Source organism: Cardiocondyla obscurior, linkage group LG29 (assembly GCF_019399895.1).
Source record: "Cardiocondyla obscurior isolate alpha-2009 linkage group LG29, Cobs3.1, whole genome shotgun sequence".
Taxonomy (NCBI): Eukaryota; Metazoa; Arthropoda; class Insecta; order Hymenoptera; family Formicidae; genus Cardiocondyla; species Cardiocondyla obscurior.
In genome coordinates, this window is record NC_091892.1 from 952918 (window position 1) to 978582 (window position 25665).

General features: G+C 43.3%; 1 protein-coding gene and 1 pseudogene across 7 annotated transcripts in view; both read left to right on the plus strand.

Moving 5' to 3' along the window:
* The window catches only part of Imp (IGF-II mRNA-binding protein), a 77336-nt gene extending 53727 nt beyond the window's left edge, over positions 1–23609 (plus strand). For 3 of the 7 annotated variants that reach the window (XM_070673608.1, XM_070673610.1, XM_070673612.1), the window contains 6 exons: positions 14136–14309; positions 14532–14915; positions 15099–15351; positions 15747–16103; positions 16530–16781; positions 16950–23609. In XM_070673608.1, coding sequence (XP_070529709.1) covers positions 14136–14309; positions 14532–14915; positions 15099–15351; positions 15747–16103; positions 16530–16781; positions 16950–17183 — 1654 coding nt within the window. In that variant the 3' untranslated portion in view covers positions 17184–23609. Of the gene's footprint in view, positions 1–13663; positions 13981–14135; positions 14310–14531; positions 14916–15098; positions 15352–15746; positions 16104–16529; positions 16782–16949 lie in introns of those variants that run through there. The other 4 variants (XM_070673609.1, XM_070673611.1, XM_070673613.1 and 1 more) reach the window with 2 other exon arrangements.
* LOC139112477 (uncharacterized) lies at positions 646–2899 on the plus strand (annotated as a pseudogene).
* Positions 23610–25665: the final 2056 nt, after the last annotated feature.

A 25665-nucleotide genomic window follows, 5' to 3' on the forward strand; every position in this document is an offset into this window, starting at 1 on the left:
TTAAATTCCGACTCCTGCGTAAATAGTTCACATGTAAAATGCTTTCGATTTAATCTCGTAGCGAGTGAACTCGAATACTCTTCGAGAGGATAATACAACGAAATGAGTATCGTGAGAGGAATAAAATTGTTATCAAAAAGCGCGATGTTACAAGAGCGAAAATTCAACGAGCTGATTCATTTATCAATCCCGATTAATTTACAATCCGCGTAATATAAAATGTAACACGCAATTGTTAAAAAAAAAAAAAAAATTAAGTAACGTCGATATAATTAGATCCGAATTGCAGTTATCGCGATTTAAAATGCATTCGTTCTTTACAATAAAAAAAAAAAAAGGAGACATACACGTCGTAGATAAAAACGTTACGAAACAAATACGTATTATTAGCATCTACATTTTAATTTTAAATTTTATTGCATCAACACGCATACAATTATTACATATTATACATTTAATACGTTTCAACATATTTATTACATATCGTATAATTATAGGTACATTACACAATTACGCTTCTACACGAGGCATCGCATACATTTTAATTTATCAATTCACGTTACATTATTACCGTATTATTACACATTAATTTACATCTTATTCCACGATTTCCTATTAGCGAGTGCACCAAGTACCTTGCGAGGAATGTACGCGGCTGTTATCTTTTCTCGCGTCGGAACCTTTGAAACGCCGCCGCCGCCGCGCTTGCACCGCGCCTCCGTCATTGCAACTCGGGCGTTTCCGTGCGCGGGTGACCGAGCTGAGGCGCTTTGGTCGGCCGGTTACTCCGACGGCCGCAGGCCGCAGTACGCGGCGAGACGCGAGCCAGTGCGCCGTGGCTTTTTTTTCCCTCGACGATAAAGCGGGCAACGCGAGCGCGACGTGAGGCCTCCGGGCGCCCGCTGTTTTCTCGCTCGCGATCCGCCCTCTCGATTGGTGACAGCCGCTACTGGAAGCTACTGAGACACCGGGCCGCGGGCTCATCTCGCCTAGGAAGTGCGGACACGCGGACACGTGGTAAATGCCCGTACGACCGACGATAAGAACGCGGGCGCATATACGACACGCGGCAACCGGCGAGCGGCGAGGAGGACGAGGACGAGGAAAGAAAAATTAATCCGACCGACGGAGCTTTCCCGCGTCGACTCCGCGACGTGGCGCCGACGCAATTTCCGCGCGTGTTTCCCTCGCGGCCGCGTGACGCGTGCGTGCGTACTTTTCCGCGGACGACGCTTCGCGGAAAAGCGCCGGAGCGACGCCTGATACCCTGAAGTTAGCGGGGACCTAACCCTCGCGCGGAATCATTCGCGTGCAACTGCACGTTGGACGATATAAAACGTTTTCTTTTTGCTTTTTTTTTTCTTATTCATTTATTTATTAATTTTTTTTTTATATTTTTACTGTCGCGAAAGAAGGCACGCGGCGTGAAATGTGGGACGGTATCGCAAACCGGTGGTGTTTAACCGCGTTAATTAAGCGCGGCTTATCGAGCGGCGGGCAATTAAGCGCTTAGCATCCCCGTTATTTTTGCGAACACGCCTCGGAATAATGTTATCGTAACAACGCTTAAATTCACGTCGGAAAGAGCCGCGGAGCGTGCGCGACCGATAGCCTGAAATTGTCAAAAAGCCTCGTATTGCGAATGTTGCGCAACCAGGGGACCAATTTTTCTCTCTCCGATTGCTTTCACGCTCCGCGCCGTCGCGTTTGCCTATACTTTACTGAAATCTGGCGGACGTTTCAGAATGAAAGTTGGCGCGATTCGTCGTGCGGGAATTTAAATTCGACAGCGCTCTCACGTGCGGAGGCGCAATCAGATCGCAATCCGATCCTCCCTCTCGAAGATAGCGACTCGATCCTCGGGGAAAAGTGCGCCCGATGATCCCGTGCGTCGCGACTACGGCGAGATCGCTCCGAGCTCTGGGCGAGTGTCACTCGAGACACATTGAATTTTATCGCCGAGCCGACGGTAGAAAGAAAGAGACCGCCGCGCGAGAGAAAGAACGATTTTTCTGACTCACCGTTTCTTCGCCTCGCAGCTTGCCGACGTCGTTAACGCCGCGCGGCTCGTTAACCCGCGGGTGTTACGCGCCACGAGCGTCTCCTCGGGCTTTCCGAGGGATCAGAAATTATTTCTCGCGAAAAGAGGCTGCTTTTCCTCCGCTGTTATCCACGCCTCATTTACTCGCGTACCGTTCATCCCGCCGTGTTAATCTTCCTCGTTTCGAGACGAGACTCTTTCTCGTGCGAGCACGTCTGCGCTCGACGCGAAATTTTTTCAAACGCAAAAGCGAAAGTTGATTTCGATAAATTACCGAGGATCCCTCCGCTTCGCGATTCCCTTCGAGAGGATCTTTTGTTTTCTCCCGGGAAGCATTGGGAATGTATCGGGGGGAGGGAAATATTCGGACGCGATACATGCTGGACCTCGGCTTGATCACTTTTGTTATACGGAGACGCTCGTGGCACGAACATTTTATTCGTTAACGGGTTTATTTGCACGCTGATATACGCGATATATATTTACGTGACAGAGCTGTGCGCGGCGCCGAAACCTACGTTCTCACGGATCGATCCCCGATCCGCTTCGCACGACCCCCGATCTGCTCCTCCGATGCTCGAGAACGCGTCACCGCGGCGCGGAACACGTGGCGCGTAGCCTTTTTTTTTTTTTTGTTTGTGAATTGACTCACGAGGTACGTCGGCAGTGTGTGAACGAAGACCCGAGCGAATGGGACGGAGAAAGAGAAACAGTTAGAATTCGCGAAGGGAATCATTTTTCGGCGCGCCTCGCTAATGAGCACAGCGACGAACGGAAGGCCAACCATCCATTAGAAGCCGACGACGAGAGCCTCTCGTTAACATCTCGACGCGTCTTCCTGTTACGTGCAGAACCGTAAGTTGCAACACGATGCCGCGCCACGAGCACGCGCAAAAAAGTTCTCGAGCTTGTATATTACCGTAGTAAGAAAAATTATAAGACTTTCGTCCGCTCGTTTCGCGACACCCGCAATTAAAAAAAATATTAAAAAATATAAAAAGCACTATTACACATTATAAATTTACGCAATTATTAATTTTTGTAATTATTAACAAGCGACTCGATATGTGAACTACCTTAAAACACGAGATCAAAACGTGAAAATAACATTTAAATATATCGCGTATAATACATATATTTTATATCAGAAGTACGTATTTCCATATATCGCGGTATAAATATCGAAAGCTATAAAACCCGATAAAACTCGGCGGCGTCAGGTATTTTATTGACAACGAAATCGTTGATTCTGCGTACATGTGCGTGCGCGTAAATGAGCGTGTTTACAACATAATTGAATAAGTGGTTACTTATTCAATTATCCGCATAAATTTTTGCAAAGAGACGATACGCGCGCGCTTAGCGTCCAGCACGGACCGATCTTCCGATCTCTCAAGGAGGTAAGGGAGGGATATACCGACTTTTCAGCGTGTATTCTCGTCCGCGTCCGCACTTTCTCGCGGCCCCGTTCTTAATCGCGCCCGGCCGGAAACCGCGCAGACCGCACCGCGTCCGATAATGTTATGCAAAGAGTTATGCAAAACGCCAGTCGTCGATCGTCGATGTTATACACGCGTCCGCCGCTATCTTTCCCCGGCGCGAGCGTAACGCGCCAAGATATCGGCGTATTCGGGATTCAGGTCACCGCCGTCGTCTCTGCCGCGTCTCGTAATCGCGAGGCGCGCAGGAACGCGTAAATAAACCGTCCATTAACGCGCCAGACGAAACCGCGACACGTGCTCCGCACGGCCGCGTCGTTTTCTTTCACAATTTCGAAGTCGCGGCTCCCCGTCGACGTCGCTCTCGCTCCCATGTCTTTCCCCGCGGAAAAGTTAAATAAATAAAAAAAAAAAAAGAAATCTGGGAAATCAATTTGCAAGTAGTTTCTATGTATAATGCCCGTTTGAAATAATTTATATCGATTTTAAAATTAATTTCTTTTTTTTGGATTTATTAAAAATGACGCTTCTACGTTTCGTTTCAAAACGCGGCTCTCGCTTCTCTGCGAAGCAGATGCATTACGTGTACAGCGATACCGTTAATCGCGATGATTCACGCCGGACGATCGACCGGCTTTTTCGTTGACAAATAATTTCGTGGGGACACTTGTTGCTTTTATCGAAGTGTTGGCGGAATGAATTTGAGATCGACAAAAGTGAACTGCAGGCTAGGAATCCGTGAGAATCCTATCTTTCTAGTTTAAAGTGTCAATCAGACAGAAACCAAAAGGAAAAAAGAAACCTTTCCTTTTTTTTTTGCTTTTTTTTATTTTTTATTACAATAATTATTTTATTTTATTTTATTTTTTAAGTTTTTCTTTAACAACGGTAAAACCTTGACAATATCGACGTCGCTTTTGAGAGACTTAAATCCTCCAGCGTTCTCGTCCTCTTACTTTTCACGCACTCATGCTCAGTCGTAAATTACAAATTGTACATCGAGATGCACTCGTGTCCGCGCGCGGACCGCAGCCACCTCTTGATCAGAGATGCCGATTGTGATTATCGTTATTGTCCACGTCGCGATAATTAACGGACGCCGAGAAAAACCGGCGAAAGTTTTTTGCGCGAGTCACTGACGGTCTTGACGTCACCTCTATCATCTCGAATGATTCAGCGCAACTCGCTCGGGTGAGAGAGAGACGATATAATCACGGTCGATTCGATATTTAGCCGACCGATGTGAAATTACGTATATACAAACGCGGTTAAGCATAGGTGGTCGCGCGCGTTAATGAACTCCGTTACAATCATAAGCGCGGGATAATCACGTCTCCTTCTCTCAACAAAACAATAGGCATTTTTGTAACTTTTCTTTTATATATATATATATTTTTTTCTTTCTCTTCGAGAACGCCCGTGTTAATTTTATCTCGAAACGTTATCCGCGCTCGCGGACACGATGTGCAGCGGGGAAGAAGATGCGGCCTAGGCTGCGCTTGTCATTCGCGCACAAACGACACGGCTAATGTATAATAAGGTTTACGGTTGCAACGGTAATTCGTCGCGGCAGAAATAACCTCGAGCCGACAGCGTCGCGCGGCACCGCGTCTCGTCATTGTGAATTTCGGTGTTCTAGAATAAGCACCCGTAGTCTGTGACGCAATCGTGTCTTGCGACCTCGATCTTTCATTAATAAATTTCACGTCGATGAAACGATATATTTTGCTCCGTTGAAACTTGCGACTCTTACGATTAGGGTAAGGAAAATTGGAGTCGAGAGCGACTATTAGGAACTGAAGTTGACGCGGGACGATTGTTTTATTTTTACAAATGACGACATGCAAATTTTTATATGTGACCGTCGCTCGGACAATCCGTTAGCTCGTTCCCATTCCTACCGTCCGCTCTTGGCGGCGGCGAGGTACCATCCCTTTGATAAGACGCTGGTGATTCTTTCGTGACGATTGCGTCACCGCGACAACGTGATCTGCATAGCACCGTGAACAAATTGACGACAAGGATCCTCTTCCTCGGCGTCGATTCACCGCGCGCCTTCTTTTCTTTTTATCGCTTAGCCTTCCGCGAATCAGCCGGAAATCGTCATCGTCTCGGCGCCAGAGTTATGCGTTTATATTATTATTATTTTTTTTTTAACGCAAGGCGTAGCTTTTCAAGCATTCTAGTTAATACCATCAAATTTTCTCTAATAAGTCTGATAATATATTCGCGAAGAAAGAGATCGTAAAATTAAAAAAAAATAATAAAATAGATACAATTAAATTAACAGCCGCTAATTTTTTTTATTATCTACTTATGGGTTTATATGTATAATAAATATCCGTCAGGCTTCGCATTCGTGAATAGAAACAACGATAAATAGCCTTGGAACATTACACGGTTAAAGTTGCTTCTCACACTTCGATATACTTACGCAATTGAATAAATTGACAATTTACATTGCAATAAAAAAAAGAAAAAAAAGAAGAAAAGAACATAAAAAAAGCGAATGCATGTAAACGTCTCGTTACGGTGATTTAAAGACCGTCCCGGTGACGCTAATTAATTTTCTTTCCGTGTCGCTTCTTCGTTTCGCATGCGGAAAGACGGGACGGACGTTCATTGAGCGCAGCAGGAAATTTATTGATGATCTTTCCGCGAGTTTTATACCGGCGCGACGCAGGCGGCCGGCGTGAATTAGTGCGGCGTGTACGCTTTTAAACGGCCGCTATCACAAAATAACCGCGGCATAATAAACACCCTTGGCGAAGAGGAGGCGACGCGGCGGCCGGAGGGGAAATGTGCACCGCGGCGGTGTTTTTGATACGCGCCTAATCGCCGTGACATAATCGCCGTGCCGTTGCCGTGCGGCACGACGTGATCTCGTAACATAATCGATGCCCTTCCGTTCGGAAGCCACCGCGGCTCGTTAACGTAAAAGCACATACTTTTATGCGCGCACTTACACGGGCGCAAGGACGATCTACTATCGGATGATTCATCAGGGAATTATTTTTCTTCCGTGACACGTAAAAGAAAAAAAAAAAGAAAGCAGATTGCCGAGCGGCCTGTAATAAGAAGTACATTACTTTGCAACACACTTCTCAATCGATTCTGTCGACGAGCGTGTCACGCACGATACGCGCAAACTTAATTTTTTTTTTTCTTCTTTAGCCCTTCGGTGTCTCTGCTCTATAAAGTTGTTTCGTAAATTGTTTTTATTCTATCAAGCATTTTTATAGATAAAAATGTTTGCTACCAAACGAGTTATATTTTATGTTTAACGACTTGATTCTTTTTTTTTTTTATTTTTTGCTAATTCAGGATTTACCTGGATATCGGTACATTCGCACATTACAATCGTAGAGCGAAAGGGTTTGGGCGTGTCTGAAGTTCTAACCGGGTCAGGTTTTCCATCGAAAGCTAAGCGATTGGGCTTGATTCGATTTGTGCTCCGGTCGTTCGCGGGACGACGGAGCTCGATAGTATTGAACTCAAATAAACGCGGGCTTTTGTTTCGCGGAGTCTGCCAACTGCCGATGGATGCGCGGAACTCTGGACGTGAAGTTAAAAATAAAAAGCGAGAGGCGTTTTAGAGTTCTGCATCGAGGCCGACCGCGGCATAATACGAGCTGGGTTCCCCGCGACATTAACTCCAGAAACCAGTTTCGTGTCTTTGTTTGAAAATCGATTTATAACGCGATATATCTATTTCAAATATAAATAATAAATTAAAAAAAGAAGAAAAAATTTATATTAAACATAATTATTATACAGTGTTCCCTTGTATCATTTTTTATAATTTTATTCGACATAATCTGGGAGTCTGAAAACACCATCGCGAGCACTTGTTACAGTCTTGAGTCTCAAAGAATTGTTAATTCGCGCCACGCGTGAAGATGCGCAGCTCTGAGCGAATAAAAAAAAACGACGGTGAGTCGCGATTTAATTCAACTCTGGTAATCGAAGGATGCGGAGTGCGCATTAATATGTTTCTCGCCGGTGACATTTAACGACCAAAGACAATGGCAACGACGGCTGCCAGTTGACGTGATGACAGAGCGCTGGGTCTCGTATATGAAGATGAAATTAACTTTTGCCTCACGAAGTGGTATGGCTCGACAGGTTAAAGACGCGGATGCACCGTGTACGAGCAGGATCGACTAGGATACGCGCATTTCTCATAGAAAATCGTTCTCTGTTACACGCCTGAATCGCCGTGGCCATCCGCCGCTTTCTCACGGAAGCTCTCAAAAAGGAAGAAGTCGACACGTTGAAAAGGAATGATTAAAGAGAGAGAAAGAGAGAGAAGGAAAAAAAGAGAACAGGGTCTATCAACGTCGAAACGGCGTTTCGCGCGATCGAACACGAGGGCCGGGTTCGTTATACCTGGTCGTTTAATGCACGCGCATCTAAAGGCACATATGTGTATTCGCATTTATCTATGTATACCTTTCATATCGATCGTTTCCTTGTCGTCCGCCGAAGCGGCCGCAACGCGTGATATCGAACGCAAACAATCGCGTTCGATGATACCCGCCCTTCTCGAAATCGAGCTTACGACGAAATCCTCGGCGAGAGAAGCCAACGGATTGAGCCGAGCTTTTATGGTCCCCGTGGACGAAATCGCGAATTATTTAACTTCAACGATAAAAATTGTAACCGAACCGACTCGCCCCCTTCTTTCTCTCGCACGAGGGAGAGACTCGTGGAATTAATATTTCTGTGGAAAATAGGGTGGGACGATTTTTCAGCGCACCGCGGAAAACCGACCCTCCGCGAGGAGTTTCCCGGCGCCGCTGAATGAACGTAAGGTACTACGAGCTATCCGTTAATAATTCCGACGCTGAGTCACCGTTTCCAATACGCCCACTGTCATCGCCTGGTGCATTCAGTATGACGTCGGTCGCTGACACCGCGCTCGCGTGACGTCCACCTCCCTCCGTGGACCCTCGCGCTGTGAATCCCCCGAGCGATCGGAAATCGCGGATCAGAGTCGCGATCGTGATCTTCTCTCTAGCCGGCCCGTAGCGCCAAGTCACTTCGGTAAACTGAGTGACGCTGGTTACGGACTATTTCTAGTCTCCAAACACTTCTGAGAAACGCTGATTCGCAGCGGAATCGTTCAGCCAGCGATTGTCTCTCGTAAAGAACCAACGAGACTGTGAGATGACCACTTCTGCTTAAAAAAAATTTTTTTCTTATTTATTTACTTTTTTATTTTACGCGAACGTAGATATATTGAGAGTTTCGTAATAGTTATTGACGGTGAAAGCCCAGCGATCGGCTTGCATTACCATTCGCAAATAATTTTCTCTGTATAAAATACTGTTTCTATTATTCTTTCGCAGTGAAGGCACGCTTTCACATACGCAGACCTGTGTAGTCTCGCTTTTTTTTTTTTTCTTTTCCCCCTTGCATTTTTCATTCTGTTCAACTTTTTTATTAATATATACGACAGCTTCAAATGTGCGAACTCATGCTTTTTCCAGACAGCGAGTCGTTACATAGTTTATCTAGAGAACGTCTATAAACAACTTAACTCTGCATATCTAGTCCGGTATTTTTCCATACAAAATGCATTGGGTGGTTTATAATCGTTGATCGATGATCGTTATACGGCTGCGTATGCAGCGTGCAATTTTCCCGCCGCGCTAGGCGTGAGAGTTGAATTTAATTAACGCGTCGTCGCGTAATAATGTAATATATCGTAATTATAAGGTAATAATAATTACGAGAACAATGTCTATGCGACGAGTGCTCGCAATTATCCGCAAGCGTTATGCAATTCTTGCTTTTGATATCACCATCACTGCTCGTTATCTCTTGCGTTCTTACTGCGCGCTCTTCTCTTACTGCGTGCCTCTCTATCTTCTTGGTTTTTTTTTCTCTTTTTATTATCTCCAAGTAACGCCGTGACGTCGTTATCGCGTTCCCTCCTACAATTCGCTGCCACAATCGTGTCGATGCACTCTTCGAGCAATACATATATATTTTTGTCCCTCGAAACAACGATTTATCATCGTAATTTTCTGCCGGCTTTCCAGTTTCGTTATCTTCATTTTCGCTATTCCGCGTGCGAGAGATGATTCATTCTTCACGGCGGAAAAAGCAAATTATTTCTTGCAAATGGCGAATCAATTTAACGACCTGGTTTAGAATTACAAGTTCATTATTACCTGCCTGGAAGTATCTCGCCTAAAATTAAAATACTTTAAGCTAATATTTTTTTTCCTTTTTTTAATTATGGTTAAAAAAAATTATTTGAAGATTACACTTGACGTTGAAGAATGTTTTCATTGAATTGTACAATCGTGACGGTATCGCAAAATAATTTGATAATAATTTTTTAATTTATTTTTTATATATAAATATTTTTTTTTACATGCACGTGCGCACACTTTTGATATTGCGCGATCGTGCTCGTGCAAAAGTGGAGTTGAATTAATCCCTGCCGCTGTTTTGACATTATATAGAAGCCGGATCTTCAAATAATTAGCTACTAAATGTACCCATTTGATTCCCTTAACGTAAACGAACAATTAGCGAGGAAACGTTTTAACTTCCTTAATAGAGAAAAATATATACATTTTTATCTTGAAAAACTTGGCACTTTATTTCTTAATAACAATATATGCATAAAAAGAAATAATAAGTTAAAAAGCAATTGTAAAATTGATGTAATTTCCTAATTGTTCGCCTGTAACATTTTCTTCCTACATTGCGTTGCGCAATTTAATTTCCATTATCTGCTTCAAAACCCTCGCATCATTTCTGCTTTTATACTAAAAAAAACTTTTCCCCGCGAGTTTACTCTGTGAATGAAATCACGAAAACATTCATCTTAAACGGGAATTTGCGTAATATTTTTTTAAAAAATATAGTCAGAATCACTTCTAATTAGTAAGAAAAAATATGGGATTCGTCTTTGAAAGAAGAAAAAGAAGTTAGATGATGCGAAAGTTATTTCAATTTCTTTTAAATAGTCGGCATATTATTTTTATTCTATTCCGCGATATATTTAATTTGATCCGATAAAATTCACGTCGGTTTCCTGCAACGTTTTTCGTACGCGGAACAGCTTATGCGGAAAAATTACTGGAAGAGTTGCCCGATGCACGGCGACTTGTCGCAGATACACGCTGAGAAAATAGGGTAGCCTCTCTAGCTGCCAATGTCAATATTAACAACCCCCTGTTGCACATTTATCTTATCTACCGACCTTATTCGTAGATACCACGACGGCGAGACGTCGGTCTTTGCTTTTTCACATATCGATATGACGCTATCACTTCGATTAAAATGCATACTCTCTCTTGGAATGCGGTCACTTACGTTCGCTGTTTTGATCTTCGAATAAATTACATTCAGACGATTTTTTATCCCAGATACAATTTGTAAATTTTTCTCTTTTGAAATTACTTGAAACACATGTAATACGGGATTTTATGTTTTTTTAATTATTTTTTTTATTCGATTGTGTAGACCTAAAATTCTTTTTTTTTTTTAATTAATATACTTTAATTCTTATAATAAGTTTTATTTTTAATATTACGTATGAAAGTTCAATTGTTGAATAATGAAGCTGGAAGGGATATTTTCTAGTTACATCGTCGTGTGTGGCATCTCAGCCGGCGCCGCGTGCACGTGCGTGCGTCACGCAGACTGGAAAGGCGACGCACGTGCCACGCGGCCGCTCAGGTACCCTACCTACACGCAATCCTCACGTCGAATCGTGCCCTTCCTCCTTGCCGCACCTGGAATTAATTTTGAGATATGTTTAAACGATTCTTTAACAACGTCGCGTTAAATTTACGAAATTTGTTTGAAATAATAAGAATTTATCCGACAAGTATGTAGGTACTTGAAACACGTCATTCTCTCGACGATGGAATATTGTCTATCTATATCTAAAGTTAATAGAACCGTTATTGAATGATAGTAGAAATAAGTTTATTTATAAAATGTATACACGACAAAAAAGACTTCGTCTTTCTCTCTTTTTTTTTCTGCTTTTACATTGATATAGCTATCCAGTGTGTTGACGGATAAAATATAAAATCTCGAATTTCCGGTCGTAAAAATGTTGCGGAAAATAGAGATATTTCATTTCTATTCATCGCTCTGTATATAATATTTTAGTCTCGTTCTGACGAAAACGGCCAAGGGACGGCGGGGAGTCGCATCGCAGGGACTTCCTGGATTTTAATATGTGAACGCCCTTGGCCAGCGGCTTCCACACTGCGGTTTTTCTCGTGTGTACGTGTATGTGAAGTCACGCCGCTAGTACTTTCCCTTTTCAAGATCGATTTTGGCCCCATGCGTCCGAACGGCGCAAGTCGACGACGTCGATGGGTTCTTCATGCAGGGCTGTATTTATACACGCGACCGAATTTTGCTTGCTCGTATCATTTTCAAAACCGAAACACCGGTCAACGCGTTCCCTTTTTTTTTAGTCTTAGGAATTTTGAAAGAATTTTACACGCGGAAGCTCGAAAAATGTCGATTAATTCGTCCACGCTTTTTATTCTATGATTTTTTTTTTTATTTTTCTCTTCCTGTTTCTTTCGACATCTCGATCGCCAGGCTCGCTTCATCGGCTCGTTAAATGATAAAAATAAAACACGACAGCAGCCAGAGAGCGGGGGGCGGATGGAAGAAAAACAGCGCCCGAAAAAAGGTGTCTTAGGCCGGGACATCAAAAGCTCTTCCACGGGGGTGATCCCGCCGCGATCCATCCCTGTTCGCAAAGGCTCTCTTTCCGTTTCTCTCGTTCTCTCTCTTCCCGCCCTCCCGACGCCCTCTTCACGCCCTCTTTCTCTGTCTCTCTCGACTCGTCCTCCTTTCGCCACCCTCGCCTCGCGAAAGCTCGCCGCCTTTCGTTAAAGGTGACCCGACGAGATCGTCGACGAGTCACACGTGCATGCAAAAGGGTTGAAAAGAGAGAAAGAGAATGAAAGAAAGAGAGAGAGGGTGAGAAAGGGAAAGAGAGATAGTACGGCCAAAGGGAAAGGGAGGAAAGAAAATCTTGCGGTGGATGGCGGTCCGCGTGAACCACGAAGCAGACGGTGCACGCACTTTTCGCGCTATATCATATGGATATTGCCGAAAATCCCCTAAAGAGAAGTACGCGAAACAAAAGCCACCCCCATAACCGTTTCTCCTTTCCTCGCGTATACGAGCACTCGCGTTTAATACATCCTCGTTCTCTTCCTTCATTTCGGCCTCCCTTCGTCCCTTCAATTTTGCGAGGCACGCGTTTAATTTATCGTTAGGTTTCGTGCGCATTTTTCTCAGTCTGTAAAGTTTATCTCTGGAAATCGACACTGCACACGCCGTCGAGGCCCAGTTTGACCGTGTTAGAATTGTTCAACGAGGAAACGCGCATTGTTCTTCGACCTGAGTACTATGAAGTATGTAATGTTTATCCCGAGATACTCCTCGAATGCCGAGCTCCGTTGTCTAATTAATCGGAGACGCGCTTACAGCTAATTTAGATTGCGTAAGATTGATCGCGCAATCGCTCTATCCCGCGCGAGTACGGGGGGGGGGAAGGGGAGTGGGACTCCGAATGGGTGCTAGAAGGTTGTTCGGTGCTTCTTCAAGGTTGCTCAGAACCCGCTCACCGCGGCACCGTCGATGAGTGGGTCGGAAAAATCGATACATACGAAAGTGAGAGTCCGCTCCCTCGGTCGTTCCACCCTCCTTTTTGTTCTTCACGCTCCGCGTGCTCTTCTTACTTACCGTTTGGTTTCATTCATGTCGCCGTAGCGGCCGCGCCGATGCACCTAAACGCGCAAGCACAGCTTTCACGCTCGTGCAAGCCCGAACAAAGTACGCAAAGCCGGCTAGAATAAAATTTTACCGCGCCGCGTTGACCGCGACTCGCACAGAAAAATATATGTACCTTTGAACTTGCGATTGAGGACCTTCAAAAAATACCGTACATCGGGTGCTTCTTCTATTAGCCCTTAATTATCAAACGTGACAATTTGTGATTTAAATTCGCGATTTATTAAAACTGAAATATTGAAAGGCCTTTTACTATTTTTTTTTTTTTTTTTTTTTTAATAACATTTTAAGACTCGGAAATAAAATAATACATTATATATAATTAATATATTGTAGGTTCTTTTTTTTTTTAATTTGTTTTATAAATTAATTTATAAGAATAAATTTATCTTGAAAAATAAATCAAATTTAATATTGTTCGATACCTAGCAGCAGGTATACATATATCTTCTTATGTTCTCTCAGGCAGCAACAACGTCGCGGTGTATTGTAAACAACCGACGACTCCCCACTAGGTTGTAGGCTATAGCTTTCGAAGTTTATTAACGATTACCGTTGGAATCTCACTCGCTTGCCGTATAATTCTATTATCACAGTCACGTATCGAATTCGGCTGGCAACTTACATGGCCGCTCTTTTCCTTCGCTTACACGCTCTGCTCCATCAAAACGAGTTCAAATACGTAAAAGAGATACACCAGATCATGCGGTATTGGTTCTAACGACATTGATTACGTATTATTATTAGATATTAATTAAGAATATAAGTTGGTTATCTTGATAATGTGCTCAATTAGTTTCACGTTACTTTCACGCATTCGCGAATTGAAGCGCGTCGCTTGATACCAATTTGTCTTATTTCAGCAGCGGAGTCGCTAAAGTTCTCGTGAGCAATCTACCAGCCCACATACGAGTAGACGAGCTGGAACTGCTATTTTCCAACTACGGCCAGGTTCAGAACATCGAGAAAGTGCCGTCGCGCGACCCAAACACACAGAGCGTGCTCATTAGCTATGAGACGCAGGAGCAAGTACAACAGTACGTAGTCTGTTCACTCTTTTATCTCTCTCTCTTCTTCTTTTTTTTTTTTAATTTCTGTTCACTTATGTTATAAAAAAAAATAAAGATTCTGCCTCGCCGCGTACGTTCGGGTTCGGAGTTTGCTTTAGAATTTGAGGAATTCGTTGACGACGAGCGCAAAAACGCTAGTGACGTCTACTCGCTCCGCTTGATTCACGCTCGACGATATTGTCTTTTCAGGGCTGTAAACCAGTTAAATGGCTACGACTTCGACGGCAATCCGCTGAAAGTGGAGATGTCCTCGGCGGAGAGCCGGCGCAGAGGCCGCAGCCAACGCAGCGGCGGCGCGGTGTTCTCCGGGCTGCCTGGTTCCGGCCGGCAAACCGATTTTCCGCTACGCATCCTGGTTCAATCTGACATGGTGGGCGCGATAATTGGCCGGCAAGGTTCCACCATACGGCAGATCACGCAGATGACGCGCGCCCGCGTCGATGTCCATCGCAAAGACAACGTCGGCTCTCTCGAGAAAGCCATCACTATCTACGGCAACCCCGAGAACTGCACCAATGCTTGCAAGAAGATCTTAGAAGTCATGCAGCAGGAAGCCAACAATACAAACAAAGGGTAAGTCGATATTTCGAGCCTTTAAAATTTAATTTTGCGAAGTCGCGTAATTAATTATGATCGAATAAAAATTATATGTAAATATATTTGTATCAAATTATTAATTAAATTTTATTAGATATTAATATGAATTAAATTGAAACTCGAATTGTGATATTAACGACATTATTATGTTATCGATAGTGAGATCACCCTGAAGATCCTCGCGCATAACAACCTCATCGGTCGGATCATCGGTAAGGGCGGTAACACAATCAAGAGAATCATGCAAGACACGGATACAAAGATCACAGTCAGCAGTATCAATGATATCAATAGCTTCAATCTCGAACGCATTATCACAGTTAAAGGTACGATCGACAATATGAGCAAAGCTGAGTCCATGATCTCCAGCAAGCTGCGCCAGAGCTACGAAAACGATCTGCAAGCTATGGCTGTAAGTCTCGTCACATACCGCTCATTTTTTTTCAGAATAAAGCTTATAATTTCTGTTGAAAGTCTCAAAAAATAAAAATAATATATACATATATATAATTATAAACGTAAAAGTAATTACAAAAATTCGAATATAGATATATTTGCGTGTTTCAGTGATTATTACACGAGAATTAAAATTTCGGAAGTTTTATTGAAAATTTAGATTGGAATTTCGCTGTCAAATATTAGAACAGTTTACGAGCAAGCTCTCGTTAAGATTTAAAATTAATTTAGAGATATTTGCATCTCGAGCCTGGTCAAGGTCTAGCGCAAACAAAGGGCGTCGAACGCGTCGGAGGCGTTGTTGCGTAACGCGAGGAGGCTTCTAATCGATATAATCATTGTTCTCACCAGCCCCAGAGCATGATGTTCCCCGGCCTGCATCCGATGGCTATGATGTCCACCGCTGGCATGGGCTATAGCTCACGCGGACCCGGCCTCTATGGCTCGGGACCCGCCCCGTATCCCTACCAGAGCAGTCTACCTACTCAACAAGGCGTACCCGCCAGCGATGCCCAGGAGACGACTTTTCTCTACATTCCCAACAACAGCGTAGGTGCCATTATCGGTACCAAAGGCTCCCACATCCGCAACATAATCAGATTCTCCGGCGCGAGCGTCAAGATCGCTCCCCTTGAGCAAGATAAGCCGGCTGAGCAGCAAACTGAAAGAAAAGTGACCATCGTTGGATCTCCGGAATCTCAGTGGAAGGTAGGCGTAATTGTTCTTGTTTTTTGGTCTCTGTGTCCGGATATTTGTGATCTTTTTTTTATTATAAAATTTCTTCTGTTCCAGATGATTTTTTTGTTACGCGTTTTGCAAATAATTTTAATTAGTCGTTTTCTAAGTTTTATTTATTTATAATTAATGTAATTTTTAGAGTTTTGTGTAATTTGTAGAGTCCGCGCTCGCGTTTGTCCTGCGTATTTTGGGTGGATGTTGTCTTATGCATCAACTTGAATCAGCAGGCAGATTAAAGAAAGGGCCCCGTACCGATCTCGTCGACGAAGCATACGAGAATCGGCCCCGTTTGACCCTTCGACATTTTTTTCTGTCGTTATTTTATATTAATTTATTTCTAAAACAATCGTGAGGTTGTTAATGTTATATATTGCTAACTTGAAACTATAATTTCAGGCTCAATACTTGATCTTTGAAAAAATGCGTGAGGAGGGATACGTCTCCGGCACCGAAGACGTTAGGTTGACCATCGAGATTCTTGTGCCCAGCACTCAGGTTGGCCGCATCATCGGCAAAGGAGGTCAAAATGTGCGAGAACTACAACGCGTGACTGGCAGCGTTATTAAATTATCAGAACAGCAAGCTACTCCTCCTTCAGCTGAAGAGGAAACAACTGTTCACATTATTGGACCCTTCTTCTCCGTTCAAGTAAGAAAGATCATTTTTAAAGCAACTTTCATGAACGAACATTAGATATTTAAATTATATTTATAAATAAATATATAAAAAATCGATAATAAAATAAGTTTTTTATTAATACAATCTGTTTAGCATGACAATTAAAATAATGGCGAGTTCTTGTTTCTTTTTTTACAGTCTGCTCAGCGAAGAATCCGCGCGATGGTATTGCAATCTGGTGCTCCCGGAGCAACCGGCAGTGCTGGCTCACGTGCCGGTCGTGGTAGCAGCCAAGAGGCCTCTCGTTCTAAGAGAGATGGCAGCGCAACATCTCAGGGTGGTACTACATCGCAGTCTAGCTCCCAGCAGCAATCTGCTGGCTCACCATCGAGCCAACAGCAGCAGCCGCAGCCACCTTCATCGCCGCAGTAACATGAACATCGATGACACCGACCTGACGCGGACCGACGCCACAAACGCCCATCCGCTTCATTCGCCGGAGTGGCCTCGTTGTCGCTTTGACATTCTCTCTCGTCGAGAGGTTGAGCTTATCGCGTCCTCCTCCTTTCGCGAGGCGCGCGCGACTCTCCCCCGACGGGAGAGGACTTCGAACGAGGGTGCGCGACGCGCAGATCGCGACGGGAAGACGCGTGGCAATGTTCTGAGAATTAACTTGACCAAGATCTAACAAGGCTCGTAGATTTTTCAACACTGAGATAATCTTTGATAATAACAGTATCCGTCGAAGCACGAGCTCGGAAACGTTCCGCGTGTTCTTCGTGAATTAGCAGGAATTCTAGGGGCGTTCAAAGCGAGCCTACAACTTGGAGAGTTAATTCTGAGAAATCGCACGAAGAATTTTAATTCTAAAGATTTTTAATTCCAAGGCTCGACTGTTGCGAGTCAACGAGGCCACGGGCCCTCCGTTCGGTTCGACACAGGCGCGATTGATGTTGATCATGAGCGAATGATTGAGTTTCTCCTAGGTAAGACGTCCTCGTCGACAATGGAAACGTGCATGTTGCGTGTAATTAATCGCATTGGTTGAAACAATTGCGATTCTCGAGTCATAACGCTAACACGGAATGGGGAGGTGATGGCAAGAAGCCACGACCGATCGGAGGAGCACCGAAAGCGTACATTATTGAATCTGGCATTGTCCAGGCAGACACTGCCCATACGCAATCGCTGACCCTCACGACGTGCTTCTGTCCTCGTTGACGAGGACCGTGGCATTTTTCCCTTTTTGCTCTACGCGTCGCGCTTGCATCCCGCGCGCGTGCACCCCTCCGTGATGGCGGTGAAGCAACACACAATCGCGCACGACCCAATTTCGCAGCGCTAACAAAACCACCGCCGTCGATGAAATAGGACACTTCGACGAGTAACAAACTGATTTAAAAAAAAAAAAAAATCGAAAAAAAAGAAAAACACACACAACCTTATTACCTCATTGCATTACGGTTAAAGATTTAATACGATAAAGGAAAGTGAAATGCGCGGGAGAAGCGAGAAACCGATTAATCTATAAAAAAAAAAAAAAAAAAAAAAAAAAGAAAAAGTCTATCTAATATTAAAGTTATTAATAATATACAGAAAAGTTAAGTGACAATTACATATTATGTTATATCTGTTACTACTCTACTGCAACTATTACTATTATTACTACTTACTACCTACTATTATCGCTATATACTATTTACTTACTTCTTATTAGTACTACAGGAGGAAGCGGTTTTTCTTACAAAAAAAAATTATTAAAAAAAAAAAAAAAAAAAAAGAGAAGGAGGAAATGAAAGCAACAAAAAACACAGATTAGGTGCAGTTTTTTTTTTTTTATACGCGCAATTCAGAGACGTTACATGGAAAATAATGAGAATTAAATAATATCGAGACCGTGTACCGCAGTAAACGACGACCCGCTGACGGTCGTTTCGACATAAACCAGGATGCCTCAGAAGGAGAAGAGAATAGAAGCGACCCCCGCGCCCCAAACCCGCCCCTCCTCGCACGTAATACCAAAGAAGCGACTATGAATTATTTCGTATTAGTGAAGTGAAATGCGTCGTGTACGCTGTATTCGCCTCAAGTTCCTCACCAAGAGCGACGTAAGTGAGAAGAAGGGAAAAATAAGGAAAGAGATTAGATACGTGAATACGTGGGAGGAGAAATCGACGAGTAATCATTAAGATATCGAAGACAACACCGATGAGATATCGAGTCGCTTGGCACGAATGATGATCGATGATGAGCAAGAGAAAAAAAACGAAGAAAGAAGAAGGAGGAGAAAACTGTAAGAGGAGACAAAAGTCGGATCGTGTATTACTATATCGACGCGATGTAGATGCCGTTTTGTACCACGTTTGCATAGAGAGTTGCTAAAGGACGTTTTTGAAATACGTAAAAAGATTAAAAAAGCGACTGTCGATACGCAACAAAGAACAGCGATAAAAAGACGGAGGAAGAAAAAAAAGAGAGAAGAGAGAAAGATAAACGGCGAGCGAAGGAGGGGACATAAGGGACAAAAAGTGAACCGACAAAACTTCAGGGATTTTTACTTTTACCATGAATGTAATAATGTGTGAGTGTGCGTGTGTTGAATAATAATTATTAATTGATAAGTAATTTGATTACTGATTAGAAGTTAAACGGCGAGGAAAGGCGAAGGAAAGAGTAAGGGTGAATCAAGATGCTAATGCCAGATAAGCATGGAGACGAAAGAGTTTAGAAGGAGAACAGAGGGAGAGCGCGGTGTCGCGACGCTTAATCGCGACATTTACACTCGCCCGCGGAAGGTGTGTCGCCGAGACGAGCGTCGAGACGGAGCCTCCGCGAGGCATCCCCCGACGAGCCTGCGAACCCCGTAATTTTTGCAAATTATAACTGTTAGGAGCGCGCAGAGTCGGCCGGGCACGGAGAGCCGCGGAGCGCGACGATCTCGGTCTCGCATCGATATTGCGACTCGCGGCGCGTATAATCGGTCGCTATTATTCCGCTGTACAAAGCCAGGAGATTCCTTTCGTAATTCAAAGGCGATCTAAAAATAACGCGAAGACGTTTGGCGAGTCGAGGCGAAAGGGAAGAAAATGGATCGCGATTTCGCGTCCCAAGATGATGTCGCATTGCTGAAAGCGACCTTGATGTAGTCTATATATTAGTGACCGAAATACGCGGTCGTAAGTCACTGTGTCGAGTTCAGAAGACATTCCGTGACGCTCTTGGAGCGATTTGGGAAGAAAAAGAAAAAAAAAAGAGAGATTTCAGACGATTGATCGCGCGGCAGGTAGATGAGGTAGAAGCAGCAAGACGGGGACCGCGATGAATCAAATTAGATGATTTGGAGTCGAGAAGAAGATAAAAAAAAAAAAAAAATAAACCGACCCTGCAAGGCGGTTGTTAAGCATGACCAACAAAATTCAACAAATACAACGGATTGGAATCAATTACGGCGCACGGTCTCGCGCCGATCTGAGCTCGATAGTTCTCCAAGATAATCTACAAGTGCGAGGAAGAGATTTGAGCGAACTCCAAAGTGATTTTCTCGCGCAGTTACTTGGACCATTAAACAATCGTCGGATATACTCGTCCGCCAGAAGTGTGGGACTTATTTTTTACGACCAGAACGATTATTATCGAGTCAGCCGGCGCGTAACTGGAGCGGCACCAGTATCAGCACGTGGAACACCCATCGGGACACCCACGTCTGGCGACGCGACGGGCCTCACGTGCCCGTCGATTTTACACTCGGCATTCGGTATGCGTTTAGTACAAAGATACATGTGGTTAAGGATAAATAAGATAATCAAGATTTAAAAGTGACATGGGACGAGAGGTGAAAGAGGATGGTGACGTCGTGTGCTTAATCGATCTTTATTCCTTATCGCTTTATTGCAGCCAAAAGAGGCCGAGAAACCGAGTTTCAGGAGTGCGCGAATTTATTACTTCGCAGATGTTAATCGATAAGAACGGAACATCTTTTTGCGGCAAGAAACGAAGACTCGTATTGCCTTATCGCGCATTTACGGCATTAATTGTTAAATACGTGACTAACCGAGCCACATTTTACTTTTTCGATAACATTCGTTCTTGAGAGCCACAAAAATATCGACTAACTTTAAACGTTATTTGTATATTACTGTTAAAAGTAACAAGCTCTTAAAAAAAAAAAAATAATAATAATTAATTTAACTTTTTTTTTTTTTTAGCGGTTGTCATGAATACTGATTTTATTTTCAGCACGAAAATAAAACAGCTCAACATTTAATTGCAAAATAAAAATTGTATATTCATAGAAAACTTTCAGAATTTACGTATCAGCTGTGCTATGTAAAATAGTTTTAATTCATCTTTAATTATTTAGATGAAATAAGCATCTTATGTAAACGAAGATTAAATACGACTGATACATTTGTGAGTGTAAGAACGAAAACTTGACGGCTCGAAAATAAAGTAAGGCTCAAGTAATCGCGTATCTAACGTCGAATGCGCGACGAAAATACGCGGAGTCTTCTTCTGTTCCTCTGCATCGCGCGAGGATAAAGCACCGAACCTAGCACACGAGTAAGGGAGAACGGAAGGGAAAAAAAGTATAAAATCGAAAAAAAAAAAAGAGTGAAAGACGAAAATGAGTCTGAGAACGTAGATTTATTTTTGATACATTGTTGGGGAGACTCCAAGTGAATCTTTCTTTTTCAATTTTTTTTTTTTGTTAGATGTTTTTAATAACTTAATGAATTTTTACGATATTAAGGTGAAAAAGTAAAGAGGGAGAGAGATAGAGAGAGAGAGAGAAAAAGAGTTTTTTTTTTAATGTAAGATAAGAGAAGGAGAGAGAGGAGTGTCAAAATGAAATGATTTTCGCGGGAAAACGGATAAATTAACGTTATAGAGAGAGAAGATTATAAGAGTTAATCGGGGGGATGAGGCGCGCAGCTTTTTGCGCTGTGCTCGCTCGCTTTTAGAAAGGGGGGGGAAAGAGAAAAAAGATTACGAGGAGATTTTTTAGTGGGATATAAATTTGTATATTATATTTAATAATATATTTCGAAGAAGCGGGCTGCGGGTCTGTTCGGCGAGGCCGTCCGCGGGACGGGACTCGGTTCAGGTACCTCGCAGTTTTATGCGAGGGACTCTGCTCGCGGGGTCGTACCACCCTCGCCCGGACCCGTGCCGCGCGGTTATTTATCAAGCGTAAATATTTAAATAATGAAAGATGTGGGAGAGAAGTAGTGAGAGGAGAGAGGGAGAGATTTGTATTAAAGCTTGTAAAGGAGAAAAGAAGTTGCGAAACGGAAGGAAGTGCCAAGGGAAACACGTTCGCACAGCAAACTAGTACAACGCAGCAATAGATTGCCCGGCAGATCAGGACGCAACGACAACAGGGAGGCACAAAGAAAACGCAGAGAACAATCACAGGGAAGCGCAGATAATGAGCAAAGGGAAAGATATAAGAATGGAAGACAGCAAAATACGGAATCAAGCCCTCGTTTATTCTCACGGTCGACGAAATCATTTACGCTACTTCAAGACGAATGTCATATCACGCGTCATCTTTTTTTTTTTTTTTTTTTTTTTAATATATATATATTAATTTACCTTTGTTTTTTTGGCCCGTACGTTTAAAATTTCAAAAGTCGATGAAGAAAGAAAAACAAATCCGGACACTCGAGTAAAGAAGCACGACGCGAAGCGAGACACGCGAATCGCCCCTATCAGACAGAGAGACCCCGTCGTCGCCGAGGAGAGGACCGTTTAGTGCCGAAGCACTTCTATCCGGGACCTTGTCGAGTCGGCCTACGACGGTATATCATCGCCCACCCGCCCTCTTTTGGAGTATCTCTTTCTAAATTGAGCGAACGAAGCTTTTGCTCCGGGGAACATACGCAGCGCGAAAACGACATTTCGGTGAGAGGAACAGACACCGCTGATCTATCTTGGACCACGCCGCTGGGTAATCAAGCCCGGGATGTTATGTACAAATGTGAACGTCGAAGTTGCATGAGAATGTTAAATCGCTGCGTTCTTCCCGCGGACAGATCGAATGTATCCCCGCATATGAAAATTCACACCTTTCGCTCGTTCAATCGGGTCTTTCAGTTTTGGACATTTTCGTTGCAACGAATTTGTTTGGGAAAATAATTTCGGATTTAAAAAGTTAGAGAGAGAAAAAAAAAGGAGAAAAAGAAAGGAAAAAAAAAAAAGAAAAGGGGGGGGAAAAATGACAAAAACTTGCATACTTTTCAATCAGAAGACAGGCAGCCTCTTCGATCAGGAAAACAAAACGGAAGAAAGGAACATTATTCAGCAGTTTCCTCAAGCATAGAAAAAGAAAGACAAAAGGAGAGAGAGAGAGACAACCCGCTCGCACGCTCGAGAGAGAGAGAGAGAAAGAAAGAAGAAATGTACAAATCAAACAAAATAACAAACGATGATTGAATAGATGAAATTATTAATATAATAATAACTTAAAGAAGAAAGAAAATTTTTAACGTTATAAATTATTGCGCGCTCGCGGGGCGCGCGAAAAGTTAGAGACGAGGATTATAACTTAATCTACTGGTAGAGATATCGACAAACAAATGTACAAAATCGATTTATTGCTAAATGTTAGTATTCTAGAGTATTTTACTGTCGAAGATCGCGGAAAAAGTGAAGATTATACTAAGCTCGGCTAAGATTGTACTATTCCGGCAGATTAAGCTAAAAATAGGAAGTTCGAGCGAGGAAAAAAAAAAAAAAAGAAGGGTAAAATTTAACGTCATTCCGCCGAAGAAAAGAAAAAGCAGAATTATCATCGGCACAAGAAAAAAAATGATAATCGAAAGAATCGATCAGTAAAAGGGAAAAAAAAAAAAGAAACACCTCAACTACCATGCAGACCTTGAAGAATATAAAAATACTCCATTTTTCTTTGTACGAACGCGCGTTCTAGCATCGTCAACGTATCCCCGAGGATTTTCGCGCGACGCGATTTTATCCGATCTTTCCGATCACGTTCATCGAATTACAGTTTTGCATCGCTACAAGAATACCCGGCGAGCATCGCCGCAAACTCTTCAGCAAGTAGAACAAACGCATTGAACAAACGATGAAGGATAATCAGCACGCATCGTATGTCACTTACGAGAGCGAAATCGCAAGAGGAAAATAAAAGATGCACAGACGGCAGAATCTCAGGCGAGCACGCCTGCGAGCGAGAAAAGGTATTAAAAAAAAAAATTAAAAAAAAAAAGGGGGGGAAAGAAAATAAAAGAGAGCGTCTAACGCGTAACAGCTACGCGATTCGCCGAATATATTGGACTTTCCACACTCAGACAAGAGAGAGAGAGAGATAAACCAGACGAAAAGAGAACAGACAAACGAGACGCTCAAGCCAGGATGCTGCTCTCGTCTTTTCATTCGATCGGTCAATTCCAGGACCAGTCGCAGCATAGCACTCTGCGGGCTGCATCCAGATATGCATCCAATCTTCAAAGCCGAATGCTAACGCGTACAGCAGGAGTTACGAGTTCTTCTCTCATCACCGGTGGCAAAAACCTCGAGGAGCGATCGAGGCCGATCGAGGCGGCTTTTCAGCCCAGTTAAAATAAAGCCGACAGACCTCTCGGTACCTCCAAGGAACATTTGATTTTGCATCGGCTCTGGCCGATTTCGCGGATTTGTCACGGGAGGAACGTCCTGTTAAAGCACACAAGTAAGTAGCGCATAGCACATCTGGAAATAGATAAAGGCGGAGAAACGTGGAAGCAACGTTTCTCACAGCCAACATTAACCCGCATTACTCTCTCACCGACATTATTTACGATTCACCGACAAAATATATTGATATATAACAAAAAAAATATATATATATATTTACATATAGGATACATGTATTCCGGCATGCAGAATCCGAACGATCGATCCCGCATCATCGCGATCGCGTTCGCGAGCAACGCTTAAAGAAAGATAACTCGCGTCCAGGGTCGCGCGACCGCGGCCCGTTTGGAACTCAAACAGATTGCAGGATACTTGTCTTTAATTAATAATAGCGACTAATAAGTAATAATAGTGATAAGAGGTGATTTAAACTGTTTTTTTTTTTTTTTTTTTAATATTAAAATAAGCGTTGCGCGCTCCTTTGCCCGGTGACGGGACCGAGGAACCGCGTTCGCATCTAAGTTTTTTTTTTCTTTTTTTTTGGGGGGGGGATGATTGACAAAAGCAAAAAAAGTAAAACAGAGATGGCAGATTACAGCCAGGCGAGAGGTAGATTATTTTGGGCTTTAGTATTAGGGTTTCGATAGAGATTTGGAGTAAGTGCGATTCTCTTGGGTGCAGGAAACGGTGATAAGGCCGCCGGGGAAAATTTCAGGGGGAAAAAACAAAATGGTCACTTATTTTCGGACAAGCTCGCGAGTGGCCGCTCGAGGATAGAGATCACCCCGATGCTTTTCTTTCCTCGGACAGACCGGCGAACGTTATCCGAACACGAGCGACCGTGACGTTGCGACTTGCCTCGAGGGCTGTCTGGATAATTGGCGAGTCAATATATTTGCGGAGGTAATTGAGCGTTGTCGCAGATTGCACGGTTATTGAGAAGTGGCCGGTGAATTAATTAAATGATCTTTACGCGGAACGATCCATCGAGAAATAAAGAAGCTACGCGTTCTTATCTTTCTCTCGGGATTTTTTTTTTTTTTTTAATCCAGACACTTGAGGCGAGTTCGTACGTCCGTGGTAAAATCAAATGGGGGATGATAGGTACTTTCGGCGCAGGAAACAGTTCTGGGACCGGTTACGTGGCGGCAATCGAAGGCCTTATTATACACACTTGGGCATTGTTATTACTGTGACAGGTTGATATCGCTAAACAGATAGTATATCAGATAAGCTCCTCGGGCGCGACGAGATCGCGCCTCCAGATGATAGGTAC